The sequence below is a fragment of the Neovison vison genome, chromosome 11 (assembly GCF_020171115.1).
Source record: "Neovison vison isolate M4711 chromosome 11, ASM_NN_V1, whole genome shotgun sequence".
In the NCBI taxonomy this organism is placed as follows: Eukaryota; Metazoa; Chordata; class Mammalia; order Carnivora; family Mustelidae; genus Neogale; species Neogale vison.
In genome coordinates, this window is record NC_058101.1 from 160130022 (window position 1) to 160156286 (window position 26265).

The window sequence follows — 26265 nt, forward strand, 5'->3', positions numbered from 1 at the left end:
AGAGAAATTGCTACCATAATAATGTTTTATACTGATACAGTTATCTATTGATGCCTTGGGCATATACCATGAAATTCTAAATCTATCTCTTGTTTTTGTTTTTGTTTTTATTTTTTTATTTTATTTCTTTTCAGTGTTCCAAAATTCATTGTTTATGTACCACACCCAGTGCTTCATGCAATATGTGCCCTCCTTAATATCCATCACCAGGCTCACCCAATCCCTCACCCTCCTCCCCTCCAAAACTCTGTTTCAGAGTCCACACTCTCTCATGGTTCATCTCCCCCTCCAATTTCCCCCATCTCCCTTTTCCTGTCAATCTCCCAATGTCCTCCATATTATTCCTTATGCTCCACAGGTAAGCGAAATCATATGATAATTGACTCTCTCTGCTTGACTTATTTCACTCAGCATAGTCTGTTATTTCTTTCAACATAGTTGTATAAAGTTTGTTTTTTTCTTGAGTAATTAAATCTAAGAATCTAATCAATGCAAAGAATTTGTTCCTGCTTTGTTTCTTCTGATGGCTTTCTCACATAGTTTGCTTTGCTACGCATATAGTTAGTAATTCTTTATAATGAGCAACTCATTTTCCATGAAAAAATTATTTGTGGGAATTTTTGAGACTAGAATGAAGTTGTGTTACTCCAGAGAGAATTTGCCTTAGCTTCTGGCAGGAAATAGTAAACTCCTTACTATTCATTGTAAACTCCTTCACTGTTTCATTGAATAGAAGATGCTATTGCTAGTAGGATGCATTTTGATTTTACAGATGTTTAAATCCAGTAATAATAATAATAATAATGCACCATAGATTTGATGCAATTTAATAAATTAATGACTAGAACTTGTATAGACAATAAAAATCCATGATTTTAGCCTCCAAATTCATGCTGGCTTAAGGTTACTACTTCTTCGTGGCATTTCCTTCTGTGCTCCCCACTCTCAAACACAAGGGTAAATTTCTATAGTCCTCAGGAATGTGAGGGGATTTTTTTCTTTTTCACCCTCAGAAAGAGGGTATATGTATCATTTGGGTCCTGTTTTGGAGGGGTCTTCCATTAGACTGACCACCTTGGGAGAACTTCTACTTAGAAGATAACTGAACTGTATTTCAAGATGGCAGGAAACATACACAATTGTCCCAAATTCTCGGGAAAAAATACAGGCAAGCAAGCAAATGAATAAAAACTAGCTAGCTAGCTATATACAGTCAAGAGAACAAAAAGGACAGTGACTTTAAAACACTTTAGAAGACAGCAAGTATAATTAAGGGTATTTACTGATTTAAAAAAAAAATTAAAAAAACGGGTACATTACCCTACAGGTTCCCAAGTGCATGCTTGACAGCCCCTAACCTGTCAGAGCATAACATTGCCAGGTCAGATGGCCCCCAACTCTGTGGCTGCCAAGACCCTAACTGAGGGGCCAACCTCATGAGAGTTTACCTGGCACAAGGTGGCATAGCACACCAGGTGTGATGACTCATGATCCACCAGAGAGTGTACAAAATCAGTATGCTCAGCCCCAGGCACTGTGGGGGAGTACACCCACCATGAGCCACAATACAAGGCAGGATGCCACAGATCCCTCTGTAGCCTTCCACATATCAACAAGGTCGTTGTGAAGAAGTATCTGAACTCTCTCCTAGTTTGGAGGACTGTTCTGGAGCAACCCAGTGCTGAACCTACTAAAACGGAAGAGCTAACCGATGAGTTCTGGCAGCTGCAGACCCTGGTGGGGCAGAAAGGCTCACGAAGGCCAATCATGTCTTCCTCTTACTGTACCTACTCCACATCCTATTGCTGAACATAGCTGCCTGGTTCACTCTTTGGGTCTTTGGGACCTCCTTCCCGAATTTTCTCCTCTGTATGCACTATTTAGCACAGTTCAGGCCCAGGCTGGCTGGCTACCGCAATGACTCTGGGCATCTGTCATTCTTCAACACATTTATATGGAACCACAGGCTACATCGTTTTGTGATTTGTCACCTAAAGGCAACCCCTGGCAGTCAGTGGGACTGCATGCACCTTTAGCACACCTCAACCCCAGCTGCTTCTGCGAAGACCCAGATATCAATACGCAGCCCTTCTTCTTTGCCTTGGGGGAGATCCTCTCTGAAGAGCTTGGGACATGGAAGAAAAAGTACATGCTTTACAACCACCAGCACAAATACTTCTTCTCAACTGAGCCTCCCGCCTTGTTGCCTCTCTACTTCCATTGGCATATTTTCTATTTCATTATCCAGCAGAAAAATTGGGTGGACTTACCTTAATGATGACTTTCTATACCAGTGTCTTCCTCATTTAGGTGGTATGCTTTGGACTAACAGGCTTTCTGGCCTTTTCTTCATGGTCAGTTCCCTAGAGAGCAACTGGTTTGTGTGGGTGACACAAATGAAGCACATCCCCATGTACAATGATAATGACTGGAAAGTGGACTGGGGCTCCATCTGGCTCCCAGAACATGCAATGTCTACATGTCTGCCTTCAGGCACTAACTTAGTGGACATCACAAATTCCGAATTTTCTCCACAATGCCTTGATATATAGTTACCACACAGTGGCTTCCCTGATGCAGTCCCTGTGTGCCATCATCACGGCATAAAGTACTAGTCCAAGCCCCTGCTCTCAGCCTTCATCCACATTACCTACTCACTGAAGGAGTCTGGCTAGATGATTATCTTTGCCAATAACAACATGCCCTCATCTGAAAGAGAAGCCTCTAGAGTCAAAGCAGAAGGATCTTGAGGGGAAAATACCACCACAATTCCAATATTCAGAGAGGGTGGGTTTGGGGAAGTAAATATTCTGACTCAAACCCTTCCCCCTTTCAACTCACAGATGTAAGACTCCAAAGCAGGGTTTGGAGGGAGTGGAACATGAAAGCCTCCCCTCCCCCCACCCAAGGGAAGGAAGGAGCTGTTGCAGCACAGATGTGACAGTTTTGTTGTTTCCTTTTTCTAGTTTGGCAGGTGCAGATGGTTGTTGGCAAAGAGAGTCAGGGGGTTGTTAGAAGAATATGGAGTATCTACTAAGCCCAGAATCAGGAAGAGATGTAGCACTAAAATTCCACTCCACACGGGTAAGGGGTGAGCCCCTCTCTGGTCCACTTCTCAGTGCCTTCTCAATCCTCACTTGCAAATCTCAGAGATTCACAGGCTGGTAGGGGATAGAGTAGCTGAACCTCTTGAAAACAATTCTGAGCAAGGTTTTGAACAAGATTAGAATCCTGAAGCTTGGCACAATGCAGTGCTTAGGAGCTCAGCCAGCCCAATATCTAGAGCTAGGTGTGACCTATATCTGCCTCAGTCTCCCAAAGAAGCTATTTTTCCACTTTCAGAAGCAGGCAGGGCAAGGCCCAGGACTGTGGTATTGGAGACATCTGGCCCTGAAGGACCTTGGCACTACTAATTTGGATCTCATACCCCATCTAGGGTACTGAGGGAGTATCAGGTCTTAAGTCCCACCAAAACAGCTGGTAGAGAGTTGTTAGCAATTAAAAATCCCATCAGCTTTTGATTTACCTCTTCTAACCAACACTCAACAAACAAAACACTTTCAGGACAAGGGGTCCAGTTCTTGTTCCAAACACAAGTGAGCAGGTGTGGCAAACTGACTTTTTCCCTCCCTAGGAGAAAAAAGGAGGGGTTTCTAATAATTTCCCTTTGTTCCCTACCTACAGTTCCAAGTTTAATAAAATAGCAGTCATTGAGGACAAGTGACCGAGCTGGAAGATACTGAATTGCCAGTCATGAAGAAAACACAACTCAGCCATAAAGAATTTCAAGGCTATAAGAAAATTTCTAAATTAGGTTATAGCATCACTTTAGGTTACATATAATTATTTCATAGTTCTAAACCAAAAATAGGAAGATAAAAACAGAAAAGTTAGTGACCATCATTGCTGCTGTTAGGCATTTTACTCTCTCAGCTCTCATCAAATATCTTTCTCTGCTGGAGACCAGGTAGGAATTTAGGATAATGTCTTACAAAGCATTATCAGTTTAATACTGAAATACACATGTTTCATCTCCTGATTCTCAAAGATAAAAATAGTTTAATCTATCTCTAGAGATTAAACATAGGAATGTGCCCCAGGAGTCTTGCCTTCCACACCAACAGCCTTTCAGTCCAGGTGAGGGGATTATTTATTTGCCTGTTCATCAGCATCTACTCTAAGCATACTGAGCATTCTGGACACTGGGAGTAGAGAACTTCGAACTACAAGGAAAAGCAGAGCCCTAGAAGAGATTATATTTAATTTCAGGAAAAAATGGCAATCAGGGAGATTAGTATTCTTTTTCTTTTTTTAAGATTTTTTTTATTTAATTGAGAGAGAGTAAGAAAGAGAGCATGTGAACAGGAGTAGGGAGAGGGCCAAAGGGAGAGAGAGAAGCAGAATCCCTGCTCAGCACGGAGCCTGATGCAGGACTCTATCCAGGGACCCCAGGATCATGACATAAGCCAAAAGTAGATGCTTAATATACTGAGCCACCCAGGCACCCAGGTGATTGAGTGTTCTAAGGTATGTTAGGGGGTTAGAGGCACCACTTACAGAGAGGATGTGGAGATTACTTAGAGGTTTGTTAAAACAAAGACAAAAAGATTAAACACACACACCCATACACACACAGAAAGCAGCTTTCAGAAAAGTTCAGATCTTTCCATTTGGGCAGAACTTGATTCAAAAGAAAGAGCCTGGATAGAAAAATTAGAAGCAGAATTGAAGTGTTCTGCTTCCGTTGGCTTCCTCATTCAAGAATTAGTGCTGATCACAATGTCTACAATAGCCAAACTATGGAAAGAACCTAGATGTCCATCAACAGATGAATGGATAAAGAAGATGTGGTATTGGGACACCTGGGTGGCTCAGTGGGTTAAGCCGCTGCCTTCGGCTCGGGTCATGATCCCAGGGTTCTGGGATCGAGTCCCACATCGGGCTCCTTGCTCAGTGGGGAGCCTGCTTTTCCCTCTGCCTCTGCCTGCCTCTCTGTCTGCCTGTGCTCACTCGCTCTCTCTCCCTCTGTCTCTGACAAATAAATAAATAAAATCTTTTTTAAAAAAATTAAAAAAAAAGAAGATGTGGTATATATATACAATGGAATACTATGCAGCCATCAAAAGAAATGAAATCTTGCCATTTGCAATGACGTGGATGGAACTAGAGGGTATCATGCTTAGCGAAATAAGTCAATCGGAGAAAGACAACTGTCATATGATCTCCCTGATATGAGGAAGTGGAGATGCAACATGGGGGGTTTAGGGAGTAGGAAAAGAATAAATGAAACAAGATGGGATCAGGAAAGAGACAAACCATAAAAGACTCTTACTGTCACAAAACAAACTGAGGGTTGCCAGGGGGAGGGGGAGGGAGATGGTTGTGGGGTTATGGACATTGGGAAGGGTATGTGATATGGTGAGTGCTGTGAAGTGTGTAAACCTGGCGATCTCAGTGTGCGACTGCAGCTTGGAACTTCTCTGGCGATCGGGAGCTCCCAGACAGCCGCCACTGCCTTGGCTTTGGGTACGAGCAAAAGATCCTGTGCCCCCAGGGTCTGCAACTCGGAACCTGTGCTGCCAACAGCCAAGGGGGAATTTATTCAGCTTCTGCACCCAGACTGAGGCTTCTCTCTGAGAGGGAAATCAGGGTGCGGTTTGATTTCTTCTAATACCACAAAAACCATCAAAGGTGGTCAAGGTGAGAGGAAAAAAAAGTGAACAAGCATAAAAACCGCCAGAGAACAAAAGCCTGAAAAAAACCAGTTTCCCCAGAGCCCACCCCCTTGAGGGGGGCAGGGGGACTCAACTCAGGAAACATCATTGACTGACAACCCACGTGGCAGGCCCCTCCCCCAGAAAACAAACCAAGAAAGAAAAAAAAAAGGACTATAAGAGAACCACCACTACTTCATAGGAAAACTTGTATTGTTCACTCGTTTCCACTATTCTGGTTCATATATATATATATTATTTTACACATAGGTAATTTTTTAACCTATTTACCATCACAGCGAGCTGTACAGTACATCAAATTCCATAATACCTTTCTAACCTGAACTTTTTGATACATACAACTATGTTTTTCTTTTGCATTTTTATTTTTTGAATTCCTTTTTTTAAAATTTTAGTTTAGTTTAGTCTAGTATATTCTTTGTTATTTTTATCCTCTAATATTCATATAGAGTTAACTTCAAAGTAATCCCCTTTACCCAATCAATACTACCCCTATAGGTAAACCAATTTTTAATCCCCTTTATCTTAGGAAAGTTGAGTCCTTTAACAAAGATATCAAGATACATCCAGGAAGAATCAAAACAACCTTCCTCGCACACACTGAGAATTTATAAGAACTCTCCCATCTTCTTCCACCAGTGTTTCTGTGTTTTTTGAGTTTGTCCTGATAGCATATAAATTTTACATTTGTGGTTCTTTTTGACGAGGTTCTTTCTTTATTTGCATATATATATTTTTTTCTTTCTCTTGCCATATAATTGTATAAGTCTTTTTATCTCTTTTTGTTTGTCTACTTCATAAATCTTACCTTGGGGCCTATCTGGGCTGAACCTTCTCTTTCATATTCCCTTTCTTTCCTGTCTCTCTCTCTCTCTCTCTCTTTTTTCTTTTTCTTTTTCTTCTTTTCCTTTTTTTCTTTTTCTTTTTCTTTTCTTTTGTCTCTCGTTTGGGTGGGGAATCCTGATTGCTCAGAAGTGTTCCAGGGTGCACCTTGACTGCACCAGAGTTGATACATCCAGCTACATCTGTTCAGTCTTCTCCCACCAAAATGACTAGGAAGAGGAATTCCCAACAGAAGAAAAATCCAGAGGATGGACCTTCTGCAACAGAGCTAACGGCTATCAACATAGACAATATGTCGGAAAGAGAATTCAGGCTAACAATTATCCAGGCAATAGCTAGGTTGGAGAAAGCCATGGATGCCAAACAGAATTGATTAGGGCCGAACTGAAAGCGACCAGACAGGATGTTCACAATGTTAGGGCGGAGCTTAAAGCTACCAGGGAGGAGGTCCACAATGCTCTCAATGAGTTCCAAACTAATCTAAACTCTCTCAAAGCTAGGGTAACTGAGACAGAAAATAGAATTAGTGATCTGGAAGACAAACAGATAGAGAGAAAGGATCAGGAGGAAGCCTGGAACAAACAGCTTAGATCCCACGAAAGCAGAATTAGGGAAATAAATGATGCCATGAAGTGTTCCAACGTCAGAATTATTGGAATCCCTGAAGGGGAGGAGAAAGAAAGAAGTCTAGAAGATATCGTGGAACAAGTCCTTCATGAAAATTTTCCGAATCTCGTGAATGAAACCAGCGTTCATGTACTAGAGGCTGAATGGTCTCCACCCAAGATTATAGACTCCAAAAAAAATCACAACACCTGATAGTCAAATTGAGGAATTATAATTGTAGGTATAATCTCTTGAAAGCCACCAGGGCAAAGAGGCTCCTTACTTACAGAGGGAAGCCCATCAGAATAACATCAGACCTGTCCACAGAGACCTGGAAAGCCAGAAGAGGCTGGCAAGATATATTCAGGGCACTAAATGAGAAGAACATGCAGCCAAGAATACTTTATCCAGCAAGACTGACATTCAAAATGGATGGAGAGATAAAGAGTTTTCAAGACTGGCAAGGCTTAAAAGACTATGCAACCACCAAGCCGACACTGCAGGAAATATTAAGGGGGGTTCTATAAAAGAGGAAAAATCCCAAGAATAGCATTGAACAGAAATATAGAGACAGTCTACAGAAAGAAAGATTTCAAAGGTAACTCGATGTCAATAAAAACGTATCTATCAATAATCACTCTCAATGTGAATGGCCTAAATGCACCCATAAAATGGCACAGGGTTGCAGATTGGATAAAACGACAGGACCTACCCATATGCTATCTACAAGAGACCCATTTTGAACCTAAAGATACACGCAGACTGAAAGTGAAGGGGTGGAGAAGCATCTTTCATGCCAATGGGACTCAAAAGAAGGCTGGGGTAGCGATTCTCATATCAGATAAATTAGACTTCAAACTAAAGACTGTAGTCAGAGATACAGAAGGACACTACATAATCCTTAAAGGGACTATCCACCAAGATGATCTAACAATTGTAAATATCTATGCTCCCAATATGGGAGCAGCCAATTACTTAAGAAAACTGTTAATCAAGATAAAGAGTCATATTGATATGAATACACTAATCATAGGAGATCTTAACACACCTCTTTCAGAATTAGACAGATCATCAAAGCAGAAAATCAATAAAGAAACAACAGCACTGAATGACACATTGGACCAGATGGACCTCATAGATATATACAGAGCATTCCACCCTAAAACAATAGAATACTCATTCTTCTCAAATGCACACGGAACCTTCTCCAGAATAGACCACATACTGGGTCACAAATCAAGACTCAACCAATACCAAAAGACTGAGATTATTCCCTGCATATTCTCAGATCACAATGCTTTGAAACTGGAGCTCAATCACAAGGAAAAGTTCCGAAGGAACTCAAACACCTGGAAGCTAAAGCCCACCTTGCTTAAGAATGCTTGGATCAACCAGGAGATCAAAGAAGAACTGAAATAATTCATGGAAACCAATGAGAATGAAGACACTTCGGTCCAAAACCTATGGGATACAGCAAAGGCGGTCCTAAAGCAAAATATATAGCCATCCAAGCCTCGCTCAAAAAAAATTGAAAAATCCAGAACACACCAGCTGTCTCTACACCTTAAAGAACTGGAGGATCAACAACAAATCAAACCAACTCCAGACATAAGAAGGGAAATCATCAAGATTAGAGCTGAGATCAATGAGGGAGAAACCAGAGATACAGTAGAACGTATCAATGAAACTAGAAGCTGGTTTTTTGAAAGAATCAATAAGATCGATAAGCCACTGGCTACACTAATCCAAAAGAAAAGAGAGAAAGCCCAAATTCATAAAATTATGAATGAAAAGGGAGAGATCACAACTAACACCAAGGAAGTAGAAACAATCATCAGAAGTTATTACGAACAGTTATATGCCAATAAGCTTAGCAACCTAGATGAAATGGATGCATTCCTGGAAAATTATAAACTACCAAAATTGAACCAGGAAGAAATCGACAACCTGAATAGACCGATATCTAATAACGAGATTGAAGCAGTGATCAAAAATCTCCCAAAAAACAAGAGCCCAGGACCTGACGGATTCCCTGGGAAATTCTACCAAACCTTCAAAGAAAAATAACACCTATTCTCCTGAAGCTGTTTCAAAAAATTGAAGCAGAAGGAAAACTTCCAGACTCTTTCTATGAAGCCAGCATTACCCAGATCCCCAAACCAGGCAAGGACCCTACCAAAAAGGAGAATTTCAGACCAATATCACTGATGAATATGGATGCTAAGATTCTCAACAAGATCCTAGCCAACAGGATCCAACAGCACATTAAAAAGATTATCCACCATGATCAGGTGGGATTCATCCCTGGGCTACAAGGATGGTTCAACATTCGCAAATCAATCAATGTGATACAACAAATTAATATGAGAAGAGAGAAGAACCACATGGTCCTCTCAATTGATGCAGAAAAAGCATTTGACAAAATCCAACATCCATTCCTGATTAAAACGCTTCAAAGTATAGGGATAGAGGGAACATTCCTGAACCTCATCAAATCTATCTATGAAAGACCCACAGCAAATATCATCCTCAATGGGAAAAAGCTTGCAGCCTTCCCACTGAGATCAGGAACAAGACAAGGATGCCCACTTTTACCACTCTTGTTCAACATAGTATTAGAAGTCCTAGCAACAGCAATCAGACAACAGAGAGAAATAAAAGGTATCCAAATTGGTAATGAAGAAGTCAAACTCTCTCTCTTCGCAGATGACATGATTCTTTATATGGAAAACCCAAAAGACTCCACCCCCAAACTACTAGAACTCATACAGCAATTCAGCAACGTGGCAGGATACAAAGTCAATGTGCAGAAATCAGTGGCTTTCTTATACACTAACAATGAAAATACAGAAAGGGAAATTAGAGAATCGATTCCATTTATTATAGCACCAAGAACCATAAGATACCTGGGAATAAACCTAACTAAAGAGGTAAAGGATCTGTACTTGAGGAACTACAGAACACTCATGAAAGAAATTGAAGAAGACACAAATAGATGGAAGACCATTCCATGCTCTTGGATCGGAAGAATAAACATTGTTAAAATGTCTATACTGCCTAGAGCAATCTATACTTTTAATGCCATTCCGATCAAAATTCCACCAGCATTCTTCAAAGAGCTGGAGCAAATAATCCTAAAATTTGTATGGAATCAGAAGAGACCCCGAATCGCTAAGGAAATGTTGAAAAACAAAAATAAAGCTGGCGGCATCAACTTACCTGATTTCAAGCTTTATTACAAAGCTGTGATCACCAAGACAGCATGGTACTGGCATATAAACAGACACATAGACCAGTGGAACAGAGTAGAGAGCCCAGATATGGACCCTCAACTCTATGGTCAATTAATCTTTGACAAAAGAGGAAAAAATATACAATGGAAAAAAGACAGTCTCTTCAATAAATGGTGCTGGGAAAACTGGACAGCTATATGTAGAAGAATGAAACTCGACCATTCTCTTACACCGTACACAAAGATCAACTCAAAATGGATAAAAGACCTCAATGTGAGACAAGAATCCATCAGAATCCTAGAGGAGAACATAGGCAGTAATCTCTTTGATATCAGCCACAGCAACTTCTTTCAAGATACGTCTCCAAAGGCAAAGGAAACAAAAGCGAAAATAAACTTCTGGGACTTCATCAAAATCAAAAGCTTCTGCACAGCATAGGAAACAGTAAAAAAAACAAAGAGGCAACCCACGGAATGGGAGAAGATATTTGCAAATGACAGTACAGACAAAAGGTTGATATCCAGGATCTATAATGAACTCCTCAAACTCAACCCACACGAAACAGACAAACACATCAAAAAATGGGCAGAAGATATGAACAGACACTTCTCCAATCAAAAAACACAAATGGCTATCAGACACATGAAAAAATGTTCATCATCATTAGCCCTCAGGGAGATTCAAATTAAAACCACATTGAGATATCACCTTACACCAGTTAGAATGGCCAAAATTAACAAAACAGGAAACAACATGTGTTGGAGAGGATGTGGAGAAAGGGGAACCCTCTTACACTGTTGGTGGGAATGCAAGTTGGTGTAGACTCTTTGGAGAACAGTGTGGAGATTCCTCAAGAAATTAAAAATAGAGCCTCCCTATGACCCTGCCATTGCACTCCTGGGTATTTACCCCAAAGATACAGATGTCGTGAAAAGAAGGGCCATCTGTACCCCAATGTTTATAGCAGCAATGGCCACAGTCGCCAAACTATGGAAAGAACCAAGATGCCCTTCAACGGATGAATGGATAAGGAAGATGTGATCCATATACACTATGGAGTATTTTGCCTCCATCAGAAAGGATGAATAACCAACTTTTGTAGCAACATGGACGGGACTGGAAGAGATTATGCTGAGTGAAATAGGTCAAGCAGAGAGAATCAATTATCATATGGTTTCACTTATTTGTGGAGCATAACAAATAGCATGGAGGACAAGGGGTGTTAGAGAGGAGTAGGGAATTTGGGTAAATTGGAAGGGGAGGTGAACCATGAGAGACTATGGACTCTGAAAAATAATCTGAGGGGTTTGAAGCGGCGGGGGGGGGGTGGGAGGTTGGGGTACCAGGTGGTGGGTATTATAGAGGGCACGGCTTGCATGGAGCACTGGGTGTGGTGAAAAAATAATGAATACTGTTTTTCTGAAAATAAATAAATTGGAAAAAAAATAAATAAAAGGAGATGTGGTATATATATATACAATGGAATACTATGCAGCCATCAAAAGAAATGAAATCTTGCCATTTGCAATGACGTGGATGGAACTAGAGGGTATCATGCTTAGCGAAATAAGTCAATCGGAGAAAGACAACTGTCATATGATCTCCCTGATATGAGGAAGTGGAGATGCAACATGGGGGGTTTAGGGAGTAGGAAAAGAATAAATGAAACAAGATGGGATCAGGAAAGAGACAAACCATAAAAGACTCTTACTGTCACAAAACAAACTGAGGGTTGCCAGGGGGAGGGGGAGGGAGATGGTTGTGGGGTTATGGACATTGGGAAGGGTATGTGATATGGTGAGTACTGTGAAGTGTGTAAACCTGGCAATTCACAGACCTATACCCCGGGGCTAATAATACATTATATGTTTATTAAAAAATTAAAAAAAAAAGAATTAGTGCTAGTCATTCCCCAATCCCTCTATTTCTGGCTACTATGTTGCACCAAACTGTCAAGCCATCTGACTTTGGGCCCAGGTTGCCCAACCTGAGCAAACCCAGTGAGGCTTATTGAGCCAATTCCAGGTCCTCAAAGCATCTCAACCACTGTGAACTTATCTTCTCAGCCTTGACCTGTGTGGTCTCACATGGCTACAAAAGGACAGACCACTGACAAAAGGCTCAGTGTTATAATAGTTTTATAACTGATCTCAAATCCAGACATTTTGACAGATGAGAGGTAAAGTCATATCTAGTCATAGAGTTTATGGCAAAACTAACATTGGAACTAACTTTCTAAAAACTCCAATTTCCATGTTTATCTTTGCTTTTTCTCCCATCTGGTGGGAGGTAGTTTCCTTAATTAGGCCCAATATCAGCATCCTTTTTGTGTATGCCAATTTCGCTACCACATCCCAATGAAGCAAAGTTTAAAAATACAGTTAATTTTTACCAAAAAGACACACAAAAAATATAAATAAATAAATAAATAAATAAAAAGAATAAAGCAAATAACAATAGCAACAAATACAAGATCTGAAGGTCTCAAATCAAAATACGTAAGAGTTAATCAAAGAATAGTGTCTGGAGTCTTCATGGCTTGCTTCCTACCTGATCAACCTCAAATAAATCTGGCCCGCTGACAAACACTGTTTACATAGAATGGTTCTAAAAAGTATTGAATTTCACACTCAAAGTAGATAGTTTTTATGGTATATAAATTTCACATCATTTAAAGCTGTTTAAAGAAGCAATAAACTTGGTGCGGCCACTGTGGAAAACAATATGGAAGTTCCTCAAAAAATTAAAAATGGAAGGACCATATGATCCAGTTATGCCACTGCTGGGTATTTACCCAAAGAATATGAAAGCACTAATTTGAAGAAATATATGCATGTCTATGTTTATTACAGCATTAAGAATAATAACTGGGGTGCCTGTGTGGCTCAGTCATGTAAGCATCTGCCTTTGGCTCAGATCATGATCATAGGATCCTGGAATCGAGCCCCATGTTGGGCTCCCTTCTCAGCAGGAGAAGCTGTTTCTCCCTCTGCCTCCACTCCCCCTGTTTGTGTTTTCTCTCTCTCTCTCTCTCTCTCTCTGACAAATAAAATCTTAAAAAAAAAAAGAACAATAACCAAACTATAGAAGCAGCCTATGTGTCCATCAATAAATGAAGGGATAAAGAAGATGTGGTGTGTGTGTGTGTGTGTGTGTGCGCGCACACACACACACACACACACACACTAGAATATTACTCGGTCATAAACAAGAATGAAATCTTGTCCTTTACAACAACATGGATGGATCTAGAGGGTATAATGCTATAAGTCAATCAGAGAAATATAAATACCACATGACTTCATTCATATGTGGAATTTAAGAAACAAAACAAATGAACAAAGAAAGAGACAAACCAAAACTCAGGCTCTTAACTACAGAAAACAGACTGATGGTTAATAGATGGGAGATGGGTGAGGAATAGGTGAAATAGATAAAGGAGATTTTTTTTAAAGATTTCATTTATTTGAGAGAGAGCAAGAGCTAGAGCAGGGGAAGGGGCTAAGGGAGAGGGAGAAACATATTCCATGCTAAACGAGAAGCCTGATGTGGAGCTCCATCCCAGGACCCCAGGGTCATGACCTAAGCTGAAGGCAGAGGCTTAACTTAACTGACAGGCTTAACTGACCTGAACTCAGGTGCCGCATAAAGGGGTTAAGAGTACACTGATCGGGGCACCTGGGTGGCTCAGTGGGTTAAGCCTCTGCCTTCACTCAGATCATGATCTCAGGGTCCTAGGATTAAGCCCCACATCGAGCTCTCTGCTCATCAGGGAGCCTGCTTCCCCCTCTCTCTCTATGCCTGTCTCTCTGCCTATCTGTGATCTCTGTCAAATAAATAAATAAAATATTTTAAAAAGAGTACACTGATCATGATTAGTGCAGAGTAATGTACAGAATTATTGAATCGCTATTTTGTATATATACCTGAAACTAATATAACACATATGTTAACTATACTGAAAATAAATAAATATTTTAAAAATAAAAATTAAAAAATAAAAAGGCAGTAAACTAATTAAAAACAAGCATTAAGGCAAGAGTGCATGGAAGGAAGATTTTATTCAAGGCTACTACAGTGGGGGAGAGAGGCCAGAACTCATTCTGAATTCAGCTACACTAAAATAAAGGATGAGGGAGTTTTTAAGAGCTGGAAGGATCATAGGCCATCTGTGTTTGCTAACTGAGCTTACTAAAAAAAATGTAAGCCTTCTCATATCTTCAGGACAGGAAAAGTTTTATTACTTGGAGCAAGATGTTCACTCAGAATTAAGCTCCTATCAACCTACTGCTTAAGGGACTGGAACACCGTCTTCCTTGATGATTATTTTCAAAAGAGGGTCCCCAGTTTCTTAATAAAGGCATACCCAGCTTGTAAAACTGGCAAGAGTCTTCTTAAAATTATTTACATCACAAAGGAGCAGAAAGAATTTACAACTATAAATTTTCTAACTGGTCAGAGTCTGGAGGCGAGAAGTCGTCTGTCTCAAGTTCACTCAAGCTGAAGGAGAACTTTAAGTCCTCTTGTTCTCAAGCAAACCAACAAAAGAAAAATCATTGAGGCAGGGGACAAGAAGACAAAAATGTTAACTATTTAAAAGCTTTTGAAATTAATTTTTGTATAAATATTTATTAAATTATTGTACCCCTAAAACAAAAACTGAAAAATCAGAATACAATAGTCATCTCCTGGCCAAAATAAAAATAATAATAAAGAATTTCATTAAGTTGTAAACATTTCAGAATAAGCGTGGGGGAAAAGAGAACAATATAATAGAAAATATTACTCTATTATTTATCTGGACCCTTCAAATTCCCAAAAGCTATAAACACAAAATGTGCTGAAAAGCAGGACACAGAAACCAAATTCCATTACTAAGGAAAACTTGGGTAGTAAAAACTGTCAGTTTATATTATATCACTTTATCTTGCACAATACTTTCCACAAAAAAAAAAAAAAAGAACCCCACAAAAAGACAAAAAAACACCATCTCATTTTCCTTTGTGGGGTCAAGGAATAGTCTGGAAGAATAGATGCTACAGACAACTGGGATTAATTTACTTTTTAAGAAGTAGGAAACTACAGAGAAAAGCTTGAGCATTTTGTTAGACTTTCACATATCTGTTTTTGAATTACTAAATAAGCACCTGTAATATTTTTCATTACACATTACCTGTGACTTGGCCTCTAAAAATACTGATCACAATGTGGTTTTGTCAAATACAACAAATATAAAGGGAGAAGGGTTAAATTAGGTTTCTAAATTCACTGTTAATTAAAATGCTTTGATTAAGCTTTATACATCTTTTGCATCATGTTATTTCACTTTTAATATTCTTTTCCTTTTTGTTTTTGGTCTCCTGTTTTTTGAACAAAGAAATGTAATGGAAAAAAAAATTACATTAGGTTAAAAGGAACTCACAAAATAACCAAGAATTTCTAATGTAAAAATCCATATTAACCTTGTTGCTGTTTGAAATCCAGGGACTTCCCTTGTATTATACAGGTAGAAGCCAGAAAATTATAATTTAATATACATTATAAATACATGTTAGGCACCTGGGTGGCTCAGTCAGTTAAGCATCAGCCTTTGGTTCAGGTCATGATCCAGGGGTCCTGGGATGGAGTCCTGAGTAGGGTTCCCTGCTCTGGGGAAATCTGCTTCTCCTCTACCCATCCCCCCACCACCCCCAGATAGTGCATTCTCTCTTTCTCATTCTCTCAAATAAATAAATAAAATCTTTAAAAATAAATAAAAGAAATATGAGTCATATTAGGTTAGAAAACTTGATCAATGATGATTAAAAAAAAAAACACACACAAACAAACAAATGAACAAAAACAATTATGCCAAAGTTGACAGTTACCAGAAAACTTGTTTCCCTAGTGGATCAGTTTTGGGTGGCCAAGAGACACCACATCTGTGAATCTAGTTAATAAGTGGGTATTGGAGGGGGGGAAAGGCATGAATGATAGTTCTTGAGAGTAGTGAAATCTAAGAGACATGAAGCCTATGAATCTAATTTAAAAGTTTAGAAATGGGGATAGGGAGAAATTCTTACAGACATCCAAAATCTATAAGAATAATCAAGCAAGAAAAAAAAAAAAAAAGCAATGGTGGGTTTCTGATTAATCTCAGGGTTCTGGGACCAAAAGGAATTGGAAAGCATGAACAAAGACATGGGGTTCTGGCATCAGGGAAGTGGCATTAGAACCTTGGTGAAAATATGGGTGCCAAAGGAGAAAAGAGGATATTTATATACTAATACATATTTATGCATATTTAAACTCTGAGGCAAAGGCTCTTTTATCCCTACCCTGGGCAACATAAAGACCAGACCGTAAGCACACTGAATTCATGGGTAGGAACAGAATACGTGACAGAATACATGAACACATAGCAAAAGCAAGAAGTTTTTGTCAGCCTATATTCCTCATGTGTTTAGATGAGGCATTCATTCCAGATGAAAATCAGAATAAAATCTCATATTCCACAAACTGACATATACATTAGTACAGGCTAAAACAATATAAGTATTTTAATATATCAGTTAAATAAGTAACTTGAGAATATTGAAGATTGGCAAATTCAAACATTCCTTATCTGGATAATTTTGTAGATTAAGTGGATATACTGAACTATGTAACTGCTGGGACAGAGCTCCATAAACATTTACCAAGAAATGTAGCTTCACTTCTTTCAGCCTAAATGTTTTAAACAAGATTTAGCCTAAGTTAAAGTAATGACCAGCTGACTTCACTATATTATTTTTTCATCAATCCTTGCCTAGAAAAATGATAGAATCTCATACTAACCTCTGAGCTACTTGAATTTTTATTTAGGGAACATATCTAGGCTAATAAGTAAGATCAAACAACACAATTTTTATCATCTTATAGTCCATGGATTTCTTTGCCAATGTTCTACCTGTGCTGTTTGCTGACAAGCTCTTCCTAAGGCTTAGCCTGCATGTGGGAATCAGGCAGAAGCATTAGCTATAGCCCTCTTCATACTTGCACGAAACAACACAGCAAAGAAGAAAAAGTGAACCAAGTTTCATAACTGCTCTGTCATTAGATTTTAGGGAACCAAAGATATTGATTAACCTATATTTTAACCCTGACTGCACAGTGGAATCATGTGCCATCACATCCAAATTCAATTAATAATTTTAAGGTGTGTTACCCAGATGAGGGAATGTTCCTAAAAATGTCTCCTGTGATTCTCCTGTGCAATAGGTTTAGAACCACTGGGTCAAGAGCCTTTTCATAGGATTCAGTTTTGGATTCAAACCTTTGTTCATCCTCCTAAAATTTCTTTGATTTAAGCAAGTCATTTCACTCATCTGAGTCCATTTTCTTATCTCTATAAAATATCTACTTTTCAGGATTGATAGAGGGGTTAAATGAGATCATCTTTTTAGGCTCTAGAGGCTGGAGCACTGTAAGCTCTCAATAAATGACAACTGAATTTTGGTTTTAGGTGAAACCTAAAAACCCATAATAATAATACTATTATTAGTGTACTTTTTTGTGGTATTGAGCAGTAGTACATAATTGTATTTTTATGAAAACAACATACATACCCTCGTACGGGAGGAAAAAAATCTTTTTCTTCTATTCTTTTCAGTTCTTGACTGGGACTCCTAAAACAAAAGACAGATTAATAAGAGCAAAGCATATAAATTAACTTTTATGTAACATGAGAACCTTCATAAGGAAAGGAAGACCTGAAGAAAATAGTTAAGCCTGGTGTTTTGTGCTAGGTTTGTTGAAGCCTTGAAGGTTGTGGAAAGATAAGGTAGAACAAGGATATGAACTAACTGTAGTAAATGGGGAAACTGAGCAAAGCCATTACTTCTGATTCCTCTCTGTGCCCCTTTATCTTCAGAGATAAGGATGTTCCTTTCATCCTGATATAGAGAGGAAGATCAGAAAATCTTTCTTGCACATGCCATTTTTCAAATTCCTTCTCTTTGAAGCAAGCAAGATGACAAAGTGCCCCATTTTGGGGTAGTTTGTCCTGAAACATATCACACCTAAATAAATATTCTCATTTCAATTGACCTTTTTGGTAAGAATGAGTTTACATGCTAAGGAAGTTGGCAGGAGGTGCCTGAAGAGGAGAGAAGCATATTCGAATAAATATAATTATGTATCCTAGAATCTATTTATCAAAGATGAAGCCAAAGGAAAAAAACTATAGAAACCCAAAGAAAAATCCAGTGCCTGCCTCCAGAGAAAAGAGTATTTACTTCACCAGATAACATGCTTTCTACTATTTTTTATAATGAAACTAATCATCCTTTACATTATAATGGATAACTTTACATATTTTAGAAACCAATGTGATCATTGAAGCTCTCTTAGATAGTTTAAACAAAATCATCAATAAAGATGGGAAGTACTCTTAGACTTCAGTTAGCATACCAGAAGGCAAGGAAAGTATTTCACACAGAGACAACAGGCAGCAGATTTCCTTATGCAGTGTTGACACTCAGAGTATTTTCTTCCTTTTGGCTATTATAGAGAGATCACTAACATGCCCCACTGGTCTGAAATGGAAAAGTCAGCAATGGATGAATTAATGTTCAAATCCCCTAAGAGGAGTCTGCAATTCATGTAATATATGTCAACAGAACACAGCAAAAAAAAAAATTCTCTCTGCCGTCTGTGTTTGGACAAAAGTCATTAAATATCTACTGTGCTCCAGCCACAGCAGATAATGCCTATCATTTGTACATAGAGCTTTCCTTCTTGCACAGCAGTGCCCATTGCATTGTCTCACTTAATCCCAAAACAAGACTGCCACATAGGATGAGAAGCTGTTACCATTTTGTCCCACTGACAGTTGTTACATTGAAAGAGTCAAGCCAATAATGCTGAAATTTAGAATTCTCCTAACTCCCACTCTTGTCATTGCAGAAACATAAGAAAGAGTTGTCACTGAGAAATTAATGATCTAAGAATAAATCCCAGATTTATGTTCAGGAAGAATCACTCATCATCCACGTCACTCCATTTAAAACTTGAAAAGGTCTACATTCCTATGGATGAACAGTTGTTTTTCTGTTGAAGAAGTCTCTTTCAATTCTACATGAGATTATTTTTATGCAAAGACTTTGAAAAACACAAAACAAAGCTTTACCAGCATCTTCTCACCCTCCCAATTAATAGGAATAAACTCTATTCCGAAGAATTTTTTTCATGCTTTGTCTTCTCATTTCATGACTCTGGCAATTTTTTTTAACTTTAAACAAATTTTTATTACACAAAGGTTGTCACATAATTGGATATTTCTCTACTTTGTACACAATTATTCTTACTCTCCACAGAAAGGCTGCATCTTAACTTTTCATCTGGTGATGGCAAACACTAAAATCCTGATTTTAACAGAATAATAGTAAAAATGCCTCAGTGATTTAAGTTGAAAGCAGTACATTGGTACATGGCTCTTGCACTCAGTTATCAGGAATGTACAAATGTCTTTTTATTCAAAAATACAAAATAAATTATCTGTAGGAATGGACAATGACAACAGTAGACCATCATATGTTGTCAACTGAAACCAGTAACTGATGGTTATAGTGATTTTCTTAAACATCAGCCAGCCTTTTCTTCAGTCATTTCCTTCAACTGACTTCTCTGAAGTTATGGGTGAGGAGCACAGTGTGGGCTTCCTCTCACAGTTCATTAATAATGGTAAAGCACTGTTCTAGGAATCAGAAGATGCCGCCTCCCATACCCCTTCCCACTCCACCCATTCCGCCCATCACTGGGTCCTTCTCTTCTTTAGGAATTTTGGTGACTACAATTTTTGCCCTAGTTAACAGAGAGGTCACTCCAGCAGCATCCAATAAAGCAGTTCTTACAAACTTCGTTGGATCAATGATTCCTTTTTCCACCATATTCACAAAATCTCCAAGCATAGCATCATAACCAACTTCTGGGGAACTCTGCATAATTTTCTCAACTATCAACGATCCTTCAACACCTGCATTCTTAGCAATGGTCATTGCAGGAATTTTGAGTGTTCTCTTAATAATTTCCATACCAATTTTTTGATCTTCATTAGTTGGAGTTAATGAATCCAAGGCTGGAATGCACCGAAGTAGGGCACAACCTCCTCCCAGAACAATGCCTTCTTCAACGGCAGCTCGTGTAGCATTGAGCGCATCTGTAACTCTGTCTTTCTTTTCATTCACTTCAACATCACTTGTCCCACCAAACTTCAACACAGCTACACTATCTGAGAGTTTCGCCAAATGTTCATTCAGCTTTTCCTTTTCAAATCCACTAGTTGTAAAACCTACCTGCTCAATGATTTCTTGAATACGTTTTTCAATTTGAGCCTTGTCACCTTTTCCTTTTAAGAGCATGGCATCATGTTTGGTCACAATGACCTCTCCAACTTTTCCTAAGTCATGAGGCTGAACATCTTCGAGATTTAGAGTCAATCCTTCTTCCCCCAAAACTGCACCACTAGTAGCAATAGCCATGTCTTTAAGCTGGTTCTTTCTATTGTCACCAAAACATGGAGCTTTGACTGCCACAATCTGAAGACCAACATTTAGCCTATTCAAAACGAGTGTACTCAGAGCTTCTCCATCAACATCTTCAGCAATTATGATCAAGGGCTTATGGTGAGCATTGGCAATTTCAAGAGCAGGTACAATGGACTGGATACTAGAAATTTTCTTTTCACTCGATAGAACATAAGAATCCTGGAATTCACATTTCTGACCTTTTGAGGTATTAATAATGTATGGAGAGTTGTAACCTCGATCAAACTTCATGCCTTCAATAATTTCTAATTCATCATTTAGTGTTTTTCCATACTTTACTGTGATGACGCCCTTTCTTCCAACCTTTTTCATTGCATCGGAAATGATGTTGCCAATTTCTTTGTCTCCATTTGCAGAAATGGTAGCAACCTGAGCAATTTTTTCAGGGGTTGTCACGGGTTTAGACTGCTTCTTAAGTTCAGCAATTACAGCATCAACAGCTAACATCACACCTCTCCTGATTTCCACAGGATTAGCACTTTGCTAATCTTCCCGAAGCCTTCCTTGGCAATAGAGCGTGCCAAGACAGTAGCAGTAGTGGTGCCGTCCGGAACCTCTTCATTTGTGTTACTGGCGACATCTTGAACAAGTTTAGCGCCAATATTTTTGTATTTATCTTTTAAGTCAATTGACTTTGCTACGGTCACACCATCTTTTGTCACTTTGGGACTTCCCCAACTCTCTTCAATAATCACTGTTCTTCCCTTTGGCCCCATTGTAATGGCTACAGCATCGGCTAAAAGGTCTACACCTTGAAACATTAAGGCTCGGGCATCTGCACCAAATTTTGTATCTTTGGCATAGGCCCGAGTGAGATGAGGAGCCAGTGCTCTGGACCCTGACCTAATTTGGCAAAGGACTGCGGGTAATCAAAGCGTTTCTGCGGGGCAGCGGCGGAGCGTGAGCACGGTGAGGCAGGCCGTCGGAGACTAGTGAGGCCATGACTCTTGAAATTTTTGAAACAAAACAATTATCTTCAGTTTGTTCTTATCACTCATCATTCTAAAAGTCCTCTTAACAGGTATGGGCAAAGTTACCAGTAACTAAGTAAATTTTTGAAGGTTCATTTAAAAAAGGAATAAAAAATAGGCATTTCTTAATTTCTTTATCTAAAAACATGTATATATTTGCCAATATACTGATATAGAACCCCAAGGTCTTCGCTCTCTTTTTTTTTTTTTTTTTTTGATTAAAGTATAGTTGACACAAAATGTTGCATTAGTTTCAGTACCATGGCCTTTTCTTTAGTATGAACCTGGGGATTGAAATCCTAAAATATCTTTCTTGCAATAACCCATGAATTCCACCATGCATTTTATTGAAATAGAGTGAAAATCTAAGCACTACCACAATACTCAATGTGCATGCAAATGCTTTGGAAATTAAAGATCTTCCCCAATCTTTTGTAGTTGTCTTGCCCATACATAATTCAGTAGGATTTTTTTTTTTACCTTTATCATCTTTCTAAAGCATTCAACTTAGTCTTTATAGAAATAATACCTTTTTTATTCACACTCAATATCATTAGTTTCGGGACGCCTGGGTGGCGCAGTTGGTTGGACGACTGCCTCTGGCTCAGGGCGTGATCCTGGAGTCCCGGGATCGAGTCCCACATCAGGCTCCCAGCTCCATGGGGAGTCTGCTTCGCTCTCTGACCTTCTCCTCGCTCATTCTCTCTCTCACTGTCTCTCTCTCTCAAATAAATAAAATAAAATCTTTAAAAAAAATATCATTAGTTTCTACAATATTTACTTATCATATATAGTTACAGAAATATATACAACTGTCATAAATATGCTGCGGAACCAAAAACTCATTCTTGGCAAGAAAATGACTCAACTGGTGTAGGAAGAAGCAAAGAGGCCTGGTAAAGAATAGTCTAGTAGCTGTAGGTGCTCAGAATATCCTGACCATAGTTAGCCTAGTTTCCAAAGAATGGAGAATTTAGAATACTTCAGTGAATCAGTATTAAAAAGGTAAATTTAAAGAATATCAACTCTATTTCATGAATATCTTAATGTTAATCCAATAATTACCTGCCTCTCCTAACTTGCTTACAAATTCCACAGGGACTGAGCTCCCTACAGAATTTAACACTTAGTTATACACCTCACAAACCAAGGCAAGGCATCCAGACTAAATGTATTTTTTTTTTTACTTTAATTCCAGCATAGTTAACGTACAGTGTTATATTAGTTTCAGATATACAATATAGTGATTCAACAGTTCCATATATTACACTGTGCTCATCAAGAGAAGTATACGCTTAATGCCCTTCACTTATTTCACCCATTCACCCTACCCACCTACCTTCTGGTAGCCCTCTGTTGTCTATAGTTAAGAGTCTGGTTTCTTTGGGGGGGATGCGGAATCTGTTTTTGATTATCCCTTTTCTTTTTTTGTTATTTTGTTTTTTAAAATCCACATATGAGTGAAATCACATGGTCTTGTCTTTCTCTGGCAGACTTATTTCACTTGGCATTATACTCTCTAGATCCATCCATGCTGCTGCAAATGGCAAGATTTCATTCTCTTTCATGATTGAACAATATTCTTATATATATAAGAATATTATAAGAATATAAGAACATTATTCAAATATATTATATATATGCCATGTATATATAATATATATTTTATATATATAAAATATATATTTTATATTTTATATATATATATATAAAATATCTTCCACTTCTTCTTTATTCATTCCTCTATCAATGGATACTTGGACTGCTTCCACAGTTTGGCTATTGTTAAGTAATGCCACAATAAACATAGTGGGGCATACATCCCTTCAACTTAGTGTTTTCACATTCTTTAGGTAAATACCCAGTAATGTAATTACTGGATTGTAGGGTAGTTTATTTTAAATTTTTTGAGGAACCTCAAGACTGTCTTAAACAGTGGCTATGCTGGTTTGCATTCCCACCAACAACAGACAAGGGTTTTTTCCACATCCTCACCAATATTTGTTGTTCCCTGAGTTTTTTATTTTTGCCATTCTGAAAAGTGTGAGGTAATATATCATTATGGTTTTGATTTACCTCTTCCTGATGATCAGTGATGTTGAGCATCTTTTTATTGTTCTGTTGGCCATCTGCATGTCTTCTTTAGAGAAACGTCTGTTCATATCTTTAACCATTTTTAATGGGATTAATTTTTAGTGTTGAGTTGCATAAGTTTTTGTATATTTTAGGTACTAACCCTTTATCAGTATGTCATTTGCAAATATTTTCTCCACTTCTGTAGGTTGTCTTTTAGTTTTTTTGTTGCTTCCTTTGTCATACAGAGGCTTTTTATTTTGATATAGTCCCAAGAGTTTATTTTTTCTTTTGTTTCCCTTATCTCAAGAGACATACCTAGAAAGATGTTGTAATAGTCCATAACAGAGAAATCACTGCCTGTGGTCTCTTCTAGGATTTTTATGGTTTCAGATCTGACGTTTAGGTATTGATTCCATTTTGAATTTATTATTGTATGTGGTATAAGTGGTCCATTTTATTTTTCATGTAGCTGTCCAGTTCCCCCAACACAATTTGTTGAAGACATTATCTTTTCCCATTGTACATTTTTGCCTCTTTTATGAAAGATTAATTGAACATATACTTGTGGGTTTATTTCTGGACTTTCTATTATGTTCCACTGATATATATGTCTATTTTTTTATGTGTCTAATTTTGTGCCAGTACCATACTGTCTTGATTACTACAGCCTCATAATACAACTTGAAGTCTGAAATTGTGACACCTGTGGGGCTTTTTTTTGTTTTGTTTTTTTGTTTTGTTTTGTTTTGTTTTTTAAGATTGCTGTGGTAATTCTTGGTGTATTGTAGTTCCATACAAATTTTAGAATTGTTTTAGTTCTGTCAAAAATATTGTTGGTTTTAGCAAGGATTGCCTTAAATATGTAGATTGCTTTGGGTAGTATAGACATTTTAACAATATTTTTTCTTTCAGTTTATGAGCATGGAATTTCTTCTCATTTCTTTGTGGTGTCTTCAACTTCTTTCATCAGTGTTATCTAGTTTTCAAAGCATATGTCTTTTTGCCTCTTTGGTTGGGTTTATTCCTAGATATATAATTATTTTGGATGTAATTATAAATGAGATTATTTTCTTAATTTCTCTTTCTGCTGCCTTATTATTGATATATAGAAATGCTATTGATTTCTGTCCATTAATAATATATACTACAACTTTACTGAATTCCTTTATCTGTTTTCATAGTTGGAGTAGTTGGAAGAGTAGTTGGAGACTCCATAGGTGGAGTCTTTGGGGTTTTCTAGATATAGAATCATATCATCTGCAAATAGTGACAGTTCTATTTCTTCCTTACCCATCTAGATGCCTTTTATTCCTTTTTGTTTTCCGATTGCTCTGGCTAGGACTTCCAGTACTATGTTGAATAGAAGTGGTGAGAATGGACATGCTTGTCTTGTTCCTGACCTTGGGAGAAAAGCTCTCCATTTTTTAACCATTAAGTATGACATTAGCTGTGGGTTTTTCTTTTTTTTTCTTTTTTTTTGTGGGATTTTCATATAAGGCTTTATTATGGTGAGATATCTTCCCTTTATTTTTTTAAATTTAATTTCATTTTTCAGTGTTCCAAGATTCATTGTTTATGCACCACACCCAGTGCTCCATGCAATACTTGCGCTCCTTAATACTCACCACCAGACTCACGCATCCCCCTACCCCCTTCCAAAACCCTCAGTTTATTTCTCAGAGTCCACAAAAGCCTATTTTGTTGAGGGTTTTTTCATGAATGGATGTCCTTTGTCAAATGCATTGTCTGCATCTATTGAAAGGATCATATGGTGTTTATCCTGGCTCTTGTTGATGTATCACAATGATTAATTCATGAATATTGAATGACCCTTGCATCCAGGAATAAAACCCACTTGAGCATGGCAAATGATTATTTTAATGTATTGTTGGATTTGGTTTGCCTACATTTTGTTGAGGATTTTTGCATCTATGTTCATCAAAGATATTGGCCTGTAGTTCTCTCTTTTTCTGGTGTCTTTATCTAATTTCAGTATCAGGGTAATTCTGGCTTCATAGAATGCATTTGGAAACTTACCTTCCTCTTCTATTTTTTGAAGAGGTTTAAGAAGAATAGGTATTAACTCTTCTTTAAATGTGTGGTAAAATTCACCTGTGAAGCCACCTGGTCCTGGACTTTTGTTTGCTTGGAGTTTTTTTTTTAATTACTGATTCAGTTTCATTGCTGGCTCTCAGTCTCATCAAATTTTCTACTTCTTCCTGCTTCAACTTTGGGA

At 38.2% G+C, this 26265-nt stretch overlaps 1 protein-coding gene and 1 pseudogene across 1 annotated transcript; one reads left to right on the forward strand and one right to left on the reverse strand.

The window, feature by feature from the left end:
* The first annotated feature begins 1386 nt into the window (after positions 1–1386).
* On the forward strand, positions 1387–2675 carry LOC122919202 (annotated as a pseudogene).
* Positions 2676–20139: 17464 nt separating this feature from the next.
* On the reverse strand, positions 20140–25670 carry LOC122890336 (60 kDa heat shock protein, mitochondrial-like). Its single transcript, XM_044225977.1, is given in 3 exon segments — positions 20140–21435; positions 21438–21841; positions 25655–25670. Coding segments are annotated over 3 exon segments (1716 nt in total).
* Positions 25671–26265: the final 595 nt, after the last annotated feature.